General features: G+C 50.9%; 6 protein-coding genes across 6 annotated transcripts; 2 read left to right on the top strand and 4 right to left on the bottom strand.

Moving 5' to 3' along the window:
* Nucleotides 1-10: 10 nt before the first annotated feature.
* Nucleotides 11-479, top strand: BDV59DRAFT_199720 (uncharacterized protein; the record flags this gene model as incomplete). The annotated part of the gene is made up of 2 exons (XM_073693412.1): nucleotides 11-170; nucleotides 226-479. 2 exons carry the CDS (start codon nucleotides 11-13, stop codon nucleotides 477-479), a joined length of 414 nt encoding a protein of 137 aa, XP_073550497.1.
* A 283-nt stretch (nucleotides 480-762) lies between these two features.
* On the bottom strand, nucleotides 763-1,665 carry BDV59DRAFT_199719 (putative transcription initiation factor TFIID, 31kD subunit; the record flags this gene model as incomplete). The annotated part of the gene is made up of 1 exon (XM_073693411.1): nucleotides 763-1,665. One exon carries the CDS (start codon nucleotides 1,663-1,665, stop codon nucleotides 763-765), a length of 903 nt encoding a protein of 300 aa, XP_073550496.1.
* Nucleotides 1,666-2,065: 400 nt separating this feature from the next.
* BDV59DRAFT_199718 (type I polyketide synthase) lies at nucleotides 2,066-8,644 on the bottom strand (the record flags this gene model as incomplete). Its single annotated transcript, XM_073693410.1, has 4 exons — nucleotides 2,066-2,911; nucleotides 2,958-3,272; nucleotides 3,321-8,313; nucleotides 8,367-8,644. The coding sequence occupies 4 exons, from the start codon at nucleotides 8,642-8,644 to the stop codon at nucleotides 2,066-2,068; spliced, it is 6,432 nt and encodes a 2,143-aa protein (XP_073550495.1).
* Nucleotides 8,645-9,385: 741 nt separating this feature from the next.
* Nucleotides 9,386-11,429, top strand: BDV59DRAFT_199717 (uncharacterized protein; the record flags this gene model as incomplete). The annotated part of the gene is made up of 6 exons (XM_073693409.1): nucleotides 9,386-9,437; nucleotides 9,489-9,622; nucleotides 9,675-10,176; nucleotides 10,233-10,434; nucleotides 10,490-10,999; nucleotides 11,066-11,429. 6 exons carry the CDS (start codon nucleotides 9,386-9,388, stop codon nucleotides 11,427-11,429), a joined length of 1,764 nt encoding a protein of 587 aa, XP_073550494.1.
* A 401-nt stretch (nucleotides 11,430-11,830) lies between these two features.
* BDV59DRAFT_173047 (alpha/beta fold hydrolase) lies at nucleotides 11,831-13,021 on the bottom strand. The gene is made up of 4 exons (XM_073688823.1): nucleotides 12,891-13,021; nucleotides 12,678-12,784; nucleotides 12,524-12,624; nucleotides 11,831-12,436 (listed from the first exon to the last, which is right to left on the bottom strand). The coding sequence occupies exons 1-4, from the start codon at nucleotides 12,968-12,970 to the stop codon at nucleotides 11,951-11,953; spliced, it is 774 nt and encodes a 257-aa protein (XP_073550493.1). The 5' UTR covers nucleotides 12,971-13,021; the 3' UTR covers nucleotides 11,831-11,950.
* Nucleotides 13,022-13,335: 314 nt separating this feature from the next.
* On the bottom strand, nucleotides 13,336-13,786 carry BDV59DRAFT_173046 (uncharacterized protein). Its single transcript, XM_073688822.1, has one exon. It carries the CDS (start codon nucleotides 13,604-13,606, stop codon nucleotides 13,421-13,423), a length of 186 nt encoding a protein of 61 aa, XP_073550492.1. The 5' UTR covers nucleotides 13,607-13,786; the 3' UTR covers nucleotides 13,336-13,420.
* Nucleotides 13,787-15,335: the final 1,549 nt, after the last annotated feature.

Here is a 15,335-nt window from a genome sequence, read left to right as displayed (position 1 = left end):
TCACGACGACATGACCGCCACGCCAGAACCACAGTCAAATGCATCGACGGCATCTGCTCCCCGAAAATACAACCTCCGCAATCCCCTCCCCCTCTCCGCGACCCAAGAACAAGAGGTGAAGCAATTATACTACAAGCGCGTGCGGAGTCACTGCGCCGCCGAAATCAAGGGTACTTACATCATTCGTCCTGCTCGTCCCCTACGAAGCTAACTGCCCCTCGCCAGCCTTCGCGGAATGCGCCGTCAACCGCACCGTCACCGCCACATGGGTGTGTCGATCGCAACGGCTCGCCATGAACTCGTGTATGCTGTCCCATGCGAAGCCGGAAGAGGAGGACCGGGCGCGAGAGGAATGGTTTGCCACGCATGAGGAGCGTCGACGACAGCGCGAGGAGGAGCTCGCCCGCGTGGAGCAGCGGCGGGCGGAGGTGATCAAGTTGATGAGGGAGGACGAGGCCCGGCGGGCGAGGCAGGGGTGATACGATATATCATGGTACGGGCCGTTCTCCCTCGCCGGGTGTCTGCGTGTGTGTGTGTGGCTTAGTTGGTTGCCCAAAGGCGATGGATGCATTGTATATTGGCTGTGGTTCGAGGCGTTTTGCACCTGTTTGGTTTTCTCTTGCATTATCCGGATTGTCCCCGTCGTATATCATTATGTACAGTAGATCGAAGTCTGCGAAACAGACACGAATGAAGCCAATCTCAATTCAATCCATTCTCCGCGTATGCGCCCAAAACGCCCCATCCCACCAAGCTCAGCTTTTACACATCCGTCATCGCCTTGTCGCCGTCGCCATCACCGTCACCCTCCCCCATCGCCGTATCCTCCCCGAAGATATCCTCCATCTTGCCATCCTCCGCGTCGTCGTCGCCCTCGCCCGCATCCTCCCCATCGTCCTTCTCCGCCGTCGCCGCGGCCGCATCCTCCTTCGCACCCTCCTCAGCCACCTCCTCCTCGCCCTCACTCTCCCAATCCTCGCGCATATTCCACCCGGTGCCAGTCAGACAGAACCGCTCCGGCGGCAGCCGCATGCCTCCCATCAACACACTCTGGTGCGCAGGCGGCTTATTCGCCTGGGCCTGGTCATAGCCACGGGTCGCGCCGGGGAGGGCGACGCGGTTCCGCTCGGCGGCCACATCCATGAGGAACTCCTTCGGCAGACCGGTCTGGAACTGGTAATGCAGACGCGACGCGATGCTCAGACGCAGCGCGGGCAGCGTGACGCTGTTGACCTCGGGCGGGCCGCGAGTCGACACCCCGGCGCCGGGCCCGTCCGTCACGCCCGCGTACCCCTCCGTCGCAAGGTACACAGCATCCTGCAGGACGCCAGCCGTGTAGCGGTAGGCGAAGTCAAGGAGCTGCAGCGGCACGCGCTCCTGGTACGCGGTCACGCCGAGCGAGGCGAGCAGCATGTGCACGAGCCGGACGTCGCGCGGCCGCCGCGACTTGCCGCTATCTTTGAGGGAGGTCGAGGGGATTTGCGTCGGCGCGGAGAGGGCCGCTGGGCCCGTGTTGGCCTGGGCGGCGGCTGTGTTCATGGTGGTTGTCGTGGGTGGTTGTTGTTGCTGGGGTTGCGAAGGGTTGGCGGTGTTGGAGGTTTCGGCCGGTGGTGTTAGCGGCTGGGTGGATGGGGCCGCGTTCTGCGACTGGCTGGGTGAGGCCATTATGAGAGGGTTGGAGGTGTCGTTCGCGATGAAGATGGTGTCAAGGTTTGTTCGGTTAGTGGGCGATGGACATGGCCCGCGCACCGGAGGGAGGTGTGAGCTTGTGGTGAGTCGAGTGGTTGTAGATGCAGGAGGAAGAAGCCAATTGGGGAATGCGGTGGAGGAAGAAGTCAGAATGGTGCGTGGTTGAAGATCTAGACGGAGGTGATGGTGAAGTTGATGTCGAATTGCGGTCGAAGAGCCGCAAAGGGCGGTGGCGCTAAGCCTATTCGGGCCGATATACAAGAACGACTTCATCCAATGTTTCTACTCATTGCCCTGACAGCGATAGATGGCCCAGACATTCTCGGTGGATGGTGGTCAAATTGGCTTGAATAACACTAGCTCATAAGATACCAGACTACTCGGCTAACGCTAACTGGGCCAGCCTTTCGAAATCCATCGTACCACCCAACAATGCCTGGAATCCAACCTCCAGTCCCAGCTCCTTATACAGCCAAGTACGCAACTCCACCCCAATCATGGAATCCACCCCGTACGAAGCTATTGAGCTCCCGCGCATTTCAAATTTCTCAACCGGCAGCAAAAGGATCTTGGCGCATTGTGCCATAATATGCTGTGCCACCGCTTCGACAGCCTCTTCTGGCGACCTACCAGCTACGGTCTCGAGGAACCCACCCTGCTTTTGGCCTGGCTTATTGTGACTGGTGAGAGTGTCGACTCTACTGCGTATTTCGGCGAGACGCGAGTCGTTGGCCCAGTATGCATCTGTCGTCTCAGCCGAGGTCATGGCTGCTGCCAGCGAAACCGCCTCGAGACCCAGCAGAATCTGGGCGTCCCCAATTTGTGCCTCTTCGTTTGGTGGTACAGGTCCCTGCAGCATACCTGCTTCGAATGCTTGCAACATCTCGCGTTCGTCGATGCCGTACAGACCTTTACGGCTCAGAGACACTTCAATGTCTGAGTTCTCTGCCACAACACCAACATCGTACACCATTGGTAAAGCAATGGAAGATGCGGCCATGCTCTGCTTCTGCCGGTACCAAGCCAGCGCATCGAGATAACTGTTTCCGGCGCAGTAATTGGCCTGTCCTGGGTTACCAAGCACGGCGGAGATGGAGCTGGTCATGACGAAGAAGTCTAGAGCTGTATCTGAAAGCGCTTTGTGCAGAGACATAGCCCCATTCATCTTGGGGTTGACACTGGTAATATAATTGTCGTATGTCAGGCCCTCAAACATGCCGTCCTGGTATGGGTTAGAGAGCCCAGGGCGAAATTGCTGGGTGTCATACCTGAAGAACCATGGCAGCATGTACAACGCCTCGGATGGGTATCGTAGCTTGCACCTTGGACACAACCTCTACGACAGCCTTCTCATTCCCCGCATCTACTCGGAAGACCTGCACCGTGGCACCGTCCGTCTCCAAATGTCTCACCACTTCAGCGGCTTCAGGTTTGTCGGTGCCGGATCGGGAGAGGAATACGAAGTTTTTGCAGCCTTTTTCGAACATCCATCGCGTAAGACTTCTCCCGAGACCACCGAGGCAACCAACTAGGAGATAGGCACTCGATGGCGAAAACGATACTTGTTTCCGGGGCTCCTTGGACTACAGGATGTTAGCGTAGTGCTCTGGCCTGCAGGTGGGAAGACATACTATAACGTTGCTCCTGGAATATGAAAACCGGAGAACGCCATGCTCCAGCACAACTTTCTTATTGGAAAGACTCGAGACATCCTGCAGGATCTCGACGTCCACAATGGTAGGAGCTTGGCTGAAACCCCGGTTCAGCACCATCAGCTCCATGGCTCTTTCGAGAACATTGACGGCTCGGAGAGGACCACTTTCTGCTAGACACCGAGTTCCACGGGTAAGAAACGATACTCCTCGGGTGAATGGCTTCGGATCAAGAGGCCAGTCTACTGAAGCGTCCGTAAGAACAAACTTGCTGCCCGAAGGCATACAGCGCCAGACTTCCTGCGCCAACATGGAGGAGGAGCACCCAACAACAAGATTGGGTGATTTGGTAGAAGAGAGAAGTTTTTGAACATCGGAAATATCGTCCGAGACGGTAACCTCCAGTCCCGCAAGTCGACCGAGCTTGGTAACGGCATTAATGAAAGGTTGAGTCGCGGATAGCAAAAGTACCCTATCTCCTGGCTTGGAATTTCCAGTATCGAGAACTGCATCAATCGCCTTGCAAAGAATCGGCAGAGTAGACGCAACCACAGCGGCATTAATTTGGCCATTCGTCTTCACGAATGCATTGGACTTGACGATGGTTTCAAAAGGTTTGCGACTGTATGCGACGACCTCTCGTCCAACAACTGAATGGTCAAGTTCCTGTCCTACACGCCTGACAGTGCCGATCACGATGTGCCATCGATCCTGATATGGCATCAGGTCCTCTGTGCTGAATTCCGCAAACTGTACCTGAATTTCGGCCTCGTTGGGTCCGAGCCTTTCATTTATATCGCTGACATCGAAGACTAATTCACTATCAACGATATTGCCACTGAAACGTTTCCCGGGTATGACTGGTGAAATCACACTCTTCGCATTCTTGAAGAAGAGGTCATTGAGTTCGTCATTGGGGACAATCCGGGGTACATTGAGCTGGTCCGGCCGCAGCCAAAACTCCACATCACGACCGGAGTCCTTGGTAGCATTGTTTGCCAGCCTCTCCAGGATCGTCGAAGCGATCTGGAAATTAGCAGCCCCTTCGTCAACATCCAAAAGAGCAATCCGAGCCTCTATGACCTCGGATCTCACCGCTCGGAGAAATCCCTGTGCCATGCCTCCGCCCACGGAGTTGCCTTGGTTGACGCCTCGTGTGACCCAAACAACCGATTTTTTTGAGCACAATATGAGTTTAATGTTATCGAATGCCTGTTCTGATGCTTGTGAAAGGATTGCACCGGCTCTATCATCGACAATAATATTTTCTGTGTTGGCGATCCCGGACGCGAGGTTGCCATCTTCGATATCAAAGACGAGAGAAGCGCTGACGGGATCAAGTTCGGCTCTCAGAGAACGAGGATCTGATCCTTGACCGGAAATAATTGCGATCGGTCCGTTTATCAATACCTCGTCGGAGTGCGCGCTACTTGATTCCGAACTAGATATGTCCGTCACATACGGTTTCCAAGATACTTGGGAATATGCCTGGCGGGGAGGCGCAAGACCAGAGATGATGGCATCGTATTTGACTGATTTGATATTCCGCATATTCATCAGCAGCTTTCCTGACGCCCCTCGAAGCTGTGTGCCGTGGTTAAAATACCGCCCATTCCAGTGTCGGTCCGTCCACGCCATTGCGCTACCTTCCAAGGCGTTATCGGTTCCAGGGAAAAAGAGTGAGATCTGATCAATTTCAAGTGGTACCACTGCCCATGGCATATTCTTGTGAACACCGCGATGAATTGACGCGATGACTAGGTGGAGGCATCCATCAATGGTAGACGGGTGCAGCAAGTACCGTGACTCCTGCGCCATTAATCCACTGTCGGTTTGAACATTGATGTTTGCAGCTGTGACGCGCTCTTTTCCATTTGCTCTCACAGATTGCAGAGTGTGGAATGATGGTCCATACTTGAACCCGACTCGATGGAAGGCATCATAAAATCGCTTTCCTTGAGTCCGCTGGTGAAGATTGTCTAAGCTTAGGGGCGCTTCAAATTGATGCGTGGCTGGCCGGTGATCGTCATCAATTAGGATGCCGCGAATCTTGCCTTCAGAGTGAATGGTCCAATTCCCATTCTCTATCGACTCCACGACGAAGGTATAGAATATATTATTTCCCTCATCCTTCGCACTCCGGTGTAGGCGTGTTTGGATCTCAATCCCATCGTCATTGTCCGGTACTACCAATGCTTTACCAATGTCCACATCCTTGATTTCGACGCCTGCAAGGTTTGTCTCATCCTTTTCGAGCAGTTGTAGGTAAGCTTCAATTGCCAGTGACAGGTGTCCGGCGCCAGGAAACACAACTGCATCTCCTAGCGTGTGGTCTTTCAGCCATGGAACATCTCGCTGACGGAGTATATTCTTCCATGCCGCTGCGTTTTTCGAAAGACCGAACAGTCTCCTTCCTAGGATATCGTGTCTTTCATACTTGTGCTGTCGGCGTTCCTGGGCAGGTCGTGGTTCATACCAAAAGGTATTCTCATAATTCCATTGGTACGGAGGAAGGTCGGGGATGTACAGCGGCGTGTCGTGCTTCTTAGGGCTGCGGTGTAATCCGGATCGATCAACCTGGTTGATCACCTTGAAGTCTATATCGACAAAGCCCTTGTTGAACACTTCCCCGGCCGTCTTAAGCAGTGAAATGGCGCTGTCAACACCACGCACCAGTGAAGGGATATATCCCAAGTGGCTGAATCCCTTGACAGCACAGGTCTGCTTGATGGGGCCACCTAGTGCAGAGTGCGGACCAATTTCAATCAAGAGGTTGACAGCAGAGAAGCGTTCGGAGTTACCAAGGGTAGCCAAGGCGGAGTCAAATAAGACGCGGCTTCTCAGGTTGTCGCACAGGTAAGAAATCGGTACATCATCAACAGTATACTGGATTCCAGTCACGGAGGAAATCATAGCAGCCTTGGGCCGGCGCCAGGACAAATTGTGTTTGGTAATAAGCCTTGCCGCCTTGGAAAACAGTGTCTGGTATCTTGGGGCCACAGCATCCATCTGGGAGGAGTGGTAGGCCTTTCCGGTGCGAAGTTCGCGAGCAAAAATTCCTGCTGCATCTAGTTCTGCCTTCACCACGGCAATTCCAGCTGCTGTGCCACTGAGAGTGACGCTGCTTGGGGAATTTTCACAGGCGATAGTGACATCCCGACCGACAGCTTCCGGGATATATTGTTCTGCATCGACAGCACCGAGCCCAACTGCAAGCATCGTTCCCGCCGGGGCGGCCTCCTTGACGGCGAAACCACGGAAGAAAGCAGCTAGAATAGCCTCTGGGGCGGACAATCGACCAGCCGCATAGGCAGCACCAATCTCGCCAGAAGAGTGACCAAGAGTAACGGTTGGCTTAATTCCCCATGAGGCAAACAGATCGACAATGGCAATCTGGACAGCGGTGCACACAGGTTGTGAGATCTCAGCCTCATTCACACGGCTTAGCTCCTTATTTGCCTCGAGGATAGTACTCAGTGTCCAGGAAGGTTTCGGATCGACAACAGAATGCAGCACACGGTCTAGATCATCGATGGTCTGTCGGAACAGAGGGAAAGTACGTATAGCTTCATATCCCATACGTGCCCACTGGGCTCCTTGGCCCGTGAAAACAAATGCAATCTCACCAGGCTTGCTCGTGACACCAAACTTGAATGACTCAACGGCAAAAGACGCCCTTTCTTGGCCCTCTGAAATAACAGTGTAGCCTCGGTGTGCAAACCTGGTCCTTCTTGTATTGAGCGTATATGCAAGGTCTGGTAGATGGTAGCGATCCACAACATTCTGATGGGCCTTGATATTCCGCGTGAGAGTTTGCTTATCATGAGCACTCATACCAATGAGAAATGGTCTAGAGACTTCGTATCGGTAGTCGGAGATCTCTTTAGGTTTGGCATGTTCGTACCAGGGGCAAACGGAATCAATGCTTTCGACAATGACATGGCCGTTGGTCCCACCATATCCGAAAGACGACACGGAAGCTCTTCGAATGTCGAAATCTTCAGGCCAAGGCGTGAGGTCCGTAGTAATTTTCACATTCCATTCCTTGTCTTTAATTTCTGGATTGAGGGTCTTGAAACCATGCACTGCTGGGATCAGCCCGGTTTCAGTTGCCATGGCGGCCTTCATGACGGCGAATATGCCGCTCGCAGCCTCGCTGTGACCTATATTGGTCTTTACAGCACCTAAAAGCAGCGGGTTCTCACGGCTACGAGTGTCGTTCATGGCATTGGACACCGCACGAACCTCGATAGGGTCACCCACTGGGGTTCCCGTGCCATGACATTCGAAATAAGCGGTCCTGTTCGGGTCAAGACTAGCCCTCTTGTATGCAGCACGGATGGCACGCTCCTGGCCGGTGACGCTGGGGAATGTAATCCCCATACCTTCGACCTTGCCATTGGTGTTCACAGCAGACGAACGAATAACACTACGGATGACATTCCCATCCCTGATTGCATCTGACAGTCTTTTGAGGTATAAAGCGCCTGCACCTTCCGCTCGGCCATAGCCGTCTGCAGATTCGTCAAATGTATGGCACGTCGACGTATCGGAAAGGACTCCGAGCTTAGCAGTATTGATATGCTGGTCGACGGTGAGAATTAGGTTTACTCCCCCGGTTATTGCAGCCACACAGTCTCCAGCGCGGAGAGCATTGCACGCGTTATGGATGGCATAGACTGACGATGAGCAGGCTGTGTTGATTGTGAAGCTGGGACCATTTAAATTGAAAGTGTTCCCAATTCGGTTGCTCATGACTCCGACATCAACACCGGTAGCGCAATAATTATGCCGGAAGTCCGGATCGGAGGTCGACATTTGTTGGTAGTCGCTGGTAAAACAACCGACGAATACAGCAGTATTCGTTCCAGATACGTCATCCAGGGTCAATCCAGCATTCTCAAGACATTCATAGGAAACTTCAAGCATCTTTCGTTGCTGTGGGTCCAGCCACATGGCTTCCACTGGGGTCCTACCGTGGATTAGCATGGTGTATCACATCGAGATATTCAATATGACACCTACATGTTAAAGAAAGTTGGATCGAAATCCTCTAGGCTCCCATCAAGGAAATAGCCCCCGAGGGAATTGAAGCTCCCTGGACGGCCCAAATCAGGATGGTAATGCGCGTCGATGTTGAAACGACTGCCGGGTACTCTAGGAGTCCGGACCGATTGGTTCTTGCAGAGCAGTTCCCAGAGTCTGGATGGCGAGTTCACAGAGCCTGGAAGTCTGCACGCCATACCAACAATGGCAATTGGCTCCAGTGACGAGTTCTCAAATGACTCAACGGCGGAGGGCATCTTGAATGATTCACGGTATGGTAGCAATGGGACAATGATCAGTGATCTATGGATAGAATGCTGTTATCAATCACCGTGTGGCGACACGGCTACCTTTTGAAGCCGCAAATGGGTTGATATAGACCTCATTTCGTGATGCCGGGCTCGGTACAGGAGCCGGTGCGGATGGCTCTAATCACGAAAAAAAACATAGAATGGATGACGGTGGTCGAGCTAAATGGTTATAAAAACCAGGATCTCGGACAACGCTATCAGCATCACCGACACATCTCCGTCTGATGCCTTCAGACGGGAGTGGCCGACTGAAGGTAATTTTGTATTTGACTGCAAAGCAAAGTTGAAGTTTGGATCATCTGCAGGTAATCGTTCATGATCTTGCAGGGATTGCTGCATGTCGGATTTTGTTTGGCTTCCGACGCTGTCGCGTGTAAGCTTCCTGTTTGGGAAATATATCTGACGATCTGCCCTGTATTTGCTGGCGGTCAACATGAAGCTATTCATCCTATCTGCAAAGCTCGGTCCGAATATCGTGCTTGGCGCAATTTCACAATAGGCCGAGAGCATAATTATGGACATGTACGATATATGCTCTGACTTTGGGAGAAAGAGATGCTTCGCTCTCAGCGAACGCGTCGTTAATAAGCTCTTCCCATCCTCTAGAGACAGCTCCTTGTGTTCGTCAAACCTCCGTCGTCAGTCAAGTCATATAGATAGATATACAGATCTGTCAACTTAGTCACCATGATATTCGAACCTCCCGCAGAATTGATCGATGTTGCCATCATCGGAGCCGGTACGATAGTCCAAACCGCTCGTGATAGATATATATTCTAATGATATCTAGGTTGGTATGGGCTGAAAGCAGCTAGAACTTACCTCGACCTAGAGCCAAACACTAGCTTGGTTGTGTTTGATGGAGATGATACTGTCGGGGGTGTCTGGAGTAAGAAGCGCATCTACCCAAATTTAGTAGCTCAAGTACGTCGCTCTCGCCCGCACTCAGATTCAGGTCCTAATTATAATGTTCCAGGTTGGTTTTGGCTACTTTAACTATCCGGGCACTCCTATGTCTCAGGACGGGCGACCAGACAATCACCTGGTAAGCGGCAGTATGATCCAGCAATACCTTGAAGAGTTTGCCATAAACAGTGGCATCATGCCACATATTCGATTCAAGAGCTGGGTCGAAAATGCCGAACGTTGCCCTCGGGGATGGCGATTGAAGGTCAACGGCCGCTTTATAGAAGCAAAGAAGATGATCATTGCCACCGGTGTCACTTCTGTGCCAAATGAAACACCTTTCAAGGTGGAGAAAAGAGCCATTGTCACCCATTCTCGAGATATCGCCATGAATCTTAGTGATCTGAAGGCGACTGAGCATGTCGTGGTAGTGGGAGCGGCAAAGTCTGCATATGATGCCGTATATCTGCTGTGCTCTTTGGGAAAACGCGTTACCTGGATCATTCGACCTAACGGGTCGGGCCCCATGCCTATAATGCCCCACGAGATTGGGGGAATTAACACCATCACCAGTACGTGTTCCTGCCATCTCGGATCAGGTCCCATATAGTCACTGACTGTTTTCAAGTGGGCTCCACTCGCCTCATGACCTACCTCAGCCCTTCTATGTTTAACACCAAGACGTGGCTCGGTTCTTTCTTCCATAGGACGTTCATGGGAAGGTGGTTAACCAGAACGCATTGGGACTTTATCACCTCTATGAGCGAAAAGGCGGCTGGGTTTGGGAAGGCTGGGGGCATTGAGTCATTAAAGCCGGATCTGGAACAGAGGTAAGCAAATTCTTCTTAGACCATAAAGTCTATTATATTTGCTGAATAACTCCAGTTGTTTCTGGTGTGACTCTTCTCTGGGCCTGATTACAATAACCGACTTCTGGGACACCCTCAAAAAAGGTGATCTGACTGTCATTCGCGATAATGTTGATGTCGCCAGGAATGGTTCAGTCGTCCTTCAGTCAGGGAAAGAGATCAAGTGTGACCATGTTCTCAGCGCTACAGGTTGGGGTGATCACTTTGGCTTCCTATCTTCAGAGCTGAAGGAGGAACTTGGAATTCCAGCATATGGGTCCGATTATGACGGATATGATAATGAAAAGGACTTCTGGTATTCGCATGATAAAGCTGCGGAGGAGACTGTGGCGCACTCGATTCCTTTGCTACGCGGAGGTCCCAAGCACGACAAATGGCATCCAGATCGCAGGCCCACAAAGCGTCGCTGGAGGCTCTACAACCGGTGTATTCCTCTAGACTGTGCCCGCACTGGCGACCGATCTGTCGCAATCCTGGGTCAAATCCATACTACCCAAACACCTACCATTGCAGGAATTCAGTCACTGTAAGCTTTGCCCGTTATTATCTCCTGTAACCCTGGGATCTTGCTAATAATCTGAAACCTCTGCAGCTGGGCTATCTCTTATCTGCTTGGGGAAATAGACCTTCCCGACGAAAATACCATGATAAGAGAGGTCTCCGAATATCTAGCCTGGGTGCGGATGCGATACGGAAGTGTGGGTGAAAGATATCCGTACGCTCTTTTTGACTGGATTGGATACCTGGATCGGCTTCTTAAGGATATGGGCCTGAAATCCCGCCGCAAGAATAACTTCATTTCTGAATATCTCTCCCCATATGGTCCGCATACATATGCCGACTGTCTGACTGAGTATATGGCCAACCGACCATGCAAGAGTTCAGGGTTGAACGGCCGTATTCTGCACGATAAGGCTATAACAGTCAGTTCAAGTTCGTCGGACGTTACTATTTGATATGTTAGCTCCCCTTACTTCCGTGATCTTTGGGAATTATTGAAATCAATTTTGTTGCAATAAAATATCTTACTTCTAGGTATTGAGTGCAGTTATCCAAGCTAATTTTTCGAATGACCTTGTCCGTCCAGGAGAGAGTATTAGTAGTTCTAAACTGATGTCCACTAGAGTCGACAGATAAAATTTCCAGCGGCCATTATATATACAAGAAAGTATTGTTTTGCATATTAATGCATGTGAACGTTTTTCGAGGCTTTGATATCTACCCTCAAACAGGACATCATGGCAGTCAACAGATATAGAGACTCTTTAAGTATGGTCTACAAAATAGCATGTAGGCGGGCAACTGTAGCTCCCAAGCATTGGCGATTAGTATAACGATCATTTATCGATAAGATATAGTCCTCAGGATCTACAGTAACACGAAAAGTATCTCAAAAAGGAATCTTGGTGAAATGCCTAGCAGCGACTACGGTATGATGCATTCACAAGTCACAATGAATCATAGCACCAGACAACCTTCAAATCGAAGCATCATTGAGCTCTTTCTCATTCCCTGCCACATCCCTAGCAAACCCAACCAGAAACTTATTCAAGATATCTGGCTTCTCCAACTGTACCCAATGTCCACAATCCACAGTCTCGATGCGACAATTGGGCACCCACTTTCTGGCCAGCTCACTCTGTAAATCTGCGCGACAGACATAATCTCGTTTAGCAGCGACGAACAAATTTGGCAACGGCCACGGAATATCCTCCTCGGGTACGGCGGTCTCATCCTCCGTATTAACACCGCGCATCGCGGCTTTATACCAAGACAGCGGTCCAGCATACCCACCCTTGGCAAATATACGGTCTCGGACTGTGTAATCTGCAAGAGAGTACCAGGAAGGCAAGGGAGTTGTTCGCCCAGCACGAACAAATTCGGCTGCTTTGCCGATAGGGGCAAAGTCAGCAATCCACAGAAGCGGATCATAGGGGTAGACCAAGTTGAATGTGGAGGCAGGCTGGATTATCCGTTAGATTAATTGATAGGTTGTATAGTATAGTGTTCGTATATAGCATGGATGAAGCGTAGGGGCGATACAACTTACATTGGTTTCACAGTCTACAACGGCTTCGTCGGTGTTATGCCATAGCCAGTAGCCAGAAGTTTCGTATCCCACCAGGCTTTTTGTTAAGTTACAAATGGCGTCTTTGTAATGTTAGCTCGGTTATTAAGGGCGATTGTTCAGAAGAATAGCTCACCAATATCCCATACTGTGCCTGGCTCGACATACGAGACCGCCACTGTGACCAATCCATAGATTCGATGGCGCTGGTACGTTGCAAGGCGAGAACCAAGCCCAACGCCCCTGCAAGGTAATTACGCCTTAGTTAGTCAATGGTACGTTAAGACCCCTTTCAGCATCCCTGTAAGTGGGCCGAAGCGGTAGAAGGGAAGAAGGGAAAAGGTTTTACCAATCATGCGCAACAGCAATTGCCCGAGAAACACCTTCCTTGTCTAGAATCTCAGCCATATGGCCGCACATTTTCTTCATGCGGTAAGCGCTGATATCTGTGGGCTTGTCTGTATCTCCGTAACCCAAAAGATCCGGAGCGATGACTCCGTAGCCTTCTTCTTTCAAGCCAGTTATTTGATGACGCCAGTCATGTGAAGATGATGGGTATCCATGAAGGAGTAAAAAAGTGACGTGTGCTGGGGATGAAGGGGGAACAGCTACATAGCCGTATGTTGTACCATCAGAAAGAGTGGTCTTTTTGGCCAGAGATGGGAATGCAATCGATGCCATATTAAGCTTTATGGGACAGTATAAATTTCGCTGGTGAAGTAGAATGTGACTTTCGCTACAATATGGGGACGTCGATGGAGATAAGGGATATCTTATGGTAGTTCTTATTAAACCTCAGATTGAACATTGAAACCACTCCTGACAGTCTCGGACGCAAGGCTCGGACCGAATTATAAAATCAGTAAAACATGACGGGGTTTAAGAAAATATACATGAATGCGATTGAAAAAAGGTAGCGGGCAGTACGAAGCCCGAGAAATGCGTGATAAGGAATTTCATGTTTAGGGCCGGCGCAGGCCATCGCGGACTCCGCAGAGCATGGTCGATCAGCGGGGTAAATTGGAGTACCAGCAAACAACCCCCAGGATCGGATCCTTCAGGCATGGGTATTTAAGTTAGGCTTATTCTGGGGGATGTGGCGGCACAGGAGGGGTAGGCGGCTGCTGAAAGATCGAAGAGATCAAAGACATCCGAAGTGGTTGGAAGACAAGAAGTTGCGAGACCATGCTTGACCAGTACTACTACTACCTGCAAAGAAGGCCATAGGAGAAAAAGCGACGGGAAAAGGGAATCCACAGGACTGATCTTCCGTTAGTGCTTACTGCAGTGCCAGATTGCCCTGTTTTTCATTTATCTGACTTTCGCAGGATTGTGGTATTATGTGCGTCGTGGCTTCCGGCGGATAGACTATTTCTCTCCTCGATGAACTAGCTGGGATGATGAATCCTTCCCGTTTCCGCGGCTTATCTTCACCAGCCCAGTGAGGCGACATAGAGGCGTCAGCCTCCCGCTGGCATGCGAGTCGCATCTATATACGCGTCAAATTAGCTACTTCTCTGACATTACGCGGATAGGTTTCCCCTTCTGTATCAAGTCTCGTTAACCAAGGCTATGCTGCATAGTACCATCTACATTTATGGGTTGTACTAGTTGCAACCGTTGGCGAGATAGTCAAACGTCTATACACAGAAGGCGATGCCACCTTCTCGTCGAACTGGGGAGCGATTGAAATGATGCTAGACGTACATAATGTGCGGAGAACTAGCAGTCGATCCATATTCCTCCGCAACTATATCATACCTTCATACTGCTATCGTGCTCCTTAATTGACTTTGCAGAGCCTCCACACCTGCTTTGCATAAAACTCTCATTCGGGATACCTACATACCTTGACGACATACCGCCTTCTCAGAGACAATGGCGACCATTGTGAGCCGACACATTGCCTGCAACCGCTGTCGGTCACGCAAGGTGAAGTGTGATGGGAGGCGACCATGGTGCCGACGTTGTTCAGGAACTGGTGCAGAGCTTGAATGCTTTTATGAGACACGGGGGAGAAGCAATAGCAAGCCACAGCAAAATTCCTCATATCCGCCTGTGAATGGCAGTAGTCTGACGCCTTTCACTCTGCACTCCGATACGGACGAGTGTGACCAATCGCTAACCAAATCTCCCCCTATCGAGCTCTCCGATGAGACCGCCTTACCAAGTGCCATTCAGGATCTGAAAATGGCGGTAGCGCAACTTCCGAGCATGGATTTCTCAATGTCTTCCGGTTCGGACGCACTATCCATGGATTCCTCATTCGATTCCTACGAATCGGTGTCTAGTCTCGGAATAGACATATTAGATCATACAGAAGTGCCATTACCTGTCGATGCAATTATTTCTATAGACTCAATTCCTTTTGAGCATCTCTCTGAAATGTATGACCCACATCCGTGCCGTTGAATCCACAGGAACTAACTTGGAAAGGTACCATAAATACTTCATGACTACACACCAGACATTTCCTTTTATCAATCAAGAAGTGTTTGCTTCTAAACTGTCTGCTATGCCCGATTCTCACGAAGCCTTGGCCCTTCGGTTTGGTATGTGTGCGCATGGAGCTGCCGCATCGCCCAGATTTATGGATTGGGCAGTTATGAACCTTCCCTTCGTGGGAGACCAAGACTACGGGAATTGGTTCTACCGGCACTCAAAGTTTCATCTCAGCAAAGGCGAAGCAGAGAGCGAAGGAGCTTCTTCGCTATCCGCTCTGCAAGCAACGGCACTATTGGGACTCTACGAGCTCAGACAATCACAATTCAGCCAGGCATGGGTAACCATCAGT

Source organism: Aspergillus ambiguus (genome assembly GCF_047715705.1).
Source record: "Aspergillus ambiguus strain CBS 117.58 unplaced genomic scaffold BDV59scaffold_6, whole genome shotgun sequence".
NCBI classification, from domain to species: Eukaryota; Fungi; Ascomycota; class Eurotiomycetes; order Eurotiales; family Aspergillaceae; genus Aspergillus; species Aspergillus ambiguus.
Note: the sequence above shows the minus strand (reverse complement) of the source record. Positions and strands in the feature narration are given on the sequence as shown.

Coding starts and splice junctions, on each gene's coding strand:
- BDV59DRAFT_173047 (XM_073688823.1), bottom strand. CDS start 12,970: ATGAAGAAAATGTGCGGCCATATGGCTGAGATTCTAGACAAGGAAGGT. Junction 12,785..12,890: donor ATTGCTGTTGCGCATGATTG/GTAAAACCTTTT, acceptor ATTACCTTGCAG/GGGCGTTGGGCTTGGTTCTC. Junction 12,625..12,677: donor AGGCACAGTATGGGATATTG/GTGAGCTATTCT, acceptor AACATTACAAAG/ACGCCATTTGTAACTTAACA.
- BDV59DRAFT_173046 (XM_073688822.1), bottom strand. CDS start 13,606: ATGCCTGAAGGATCCGATCCTGGGGGTTGTTTGCTGGTACTCCAATTT.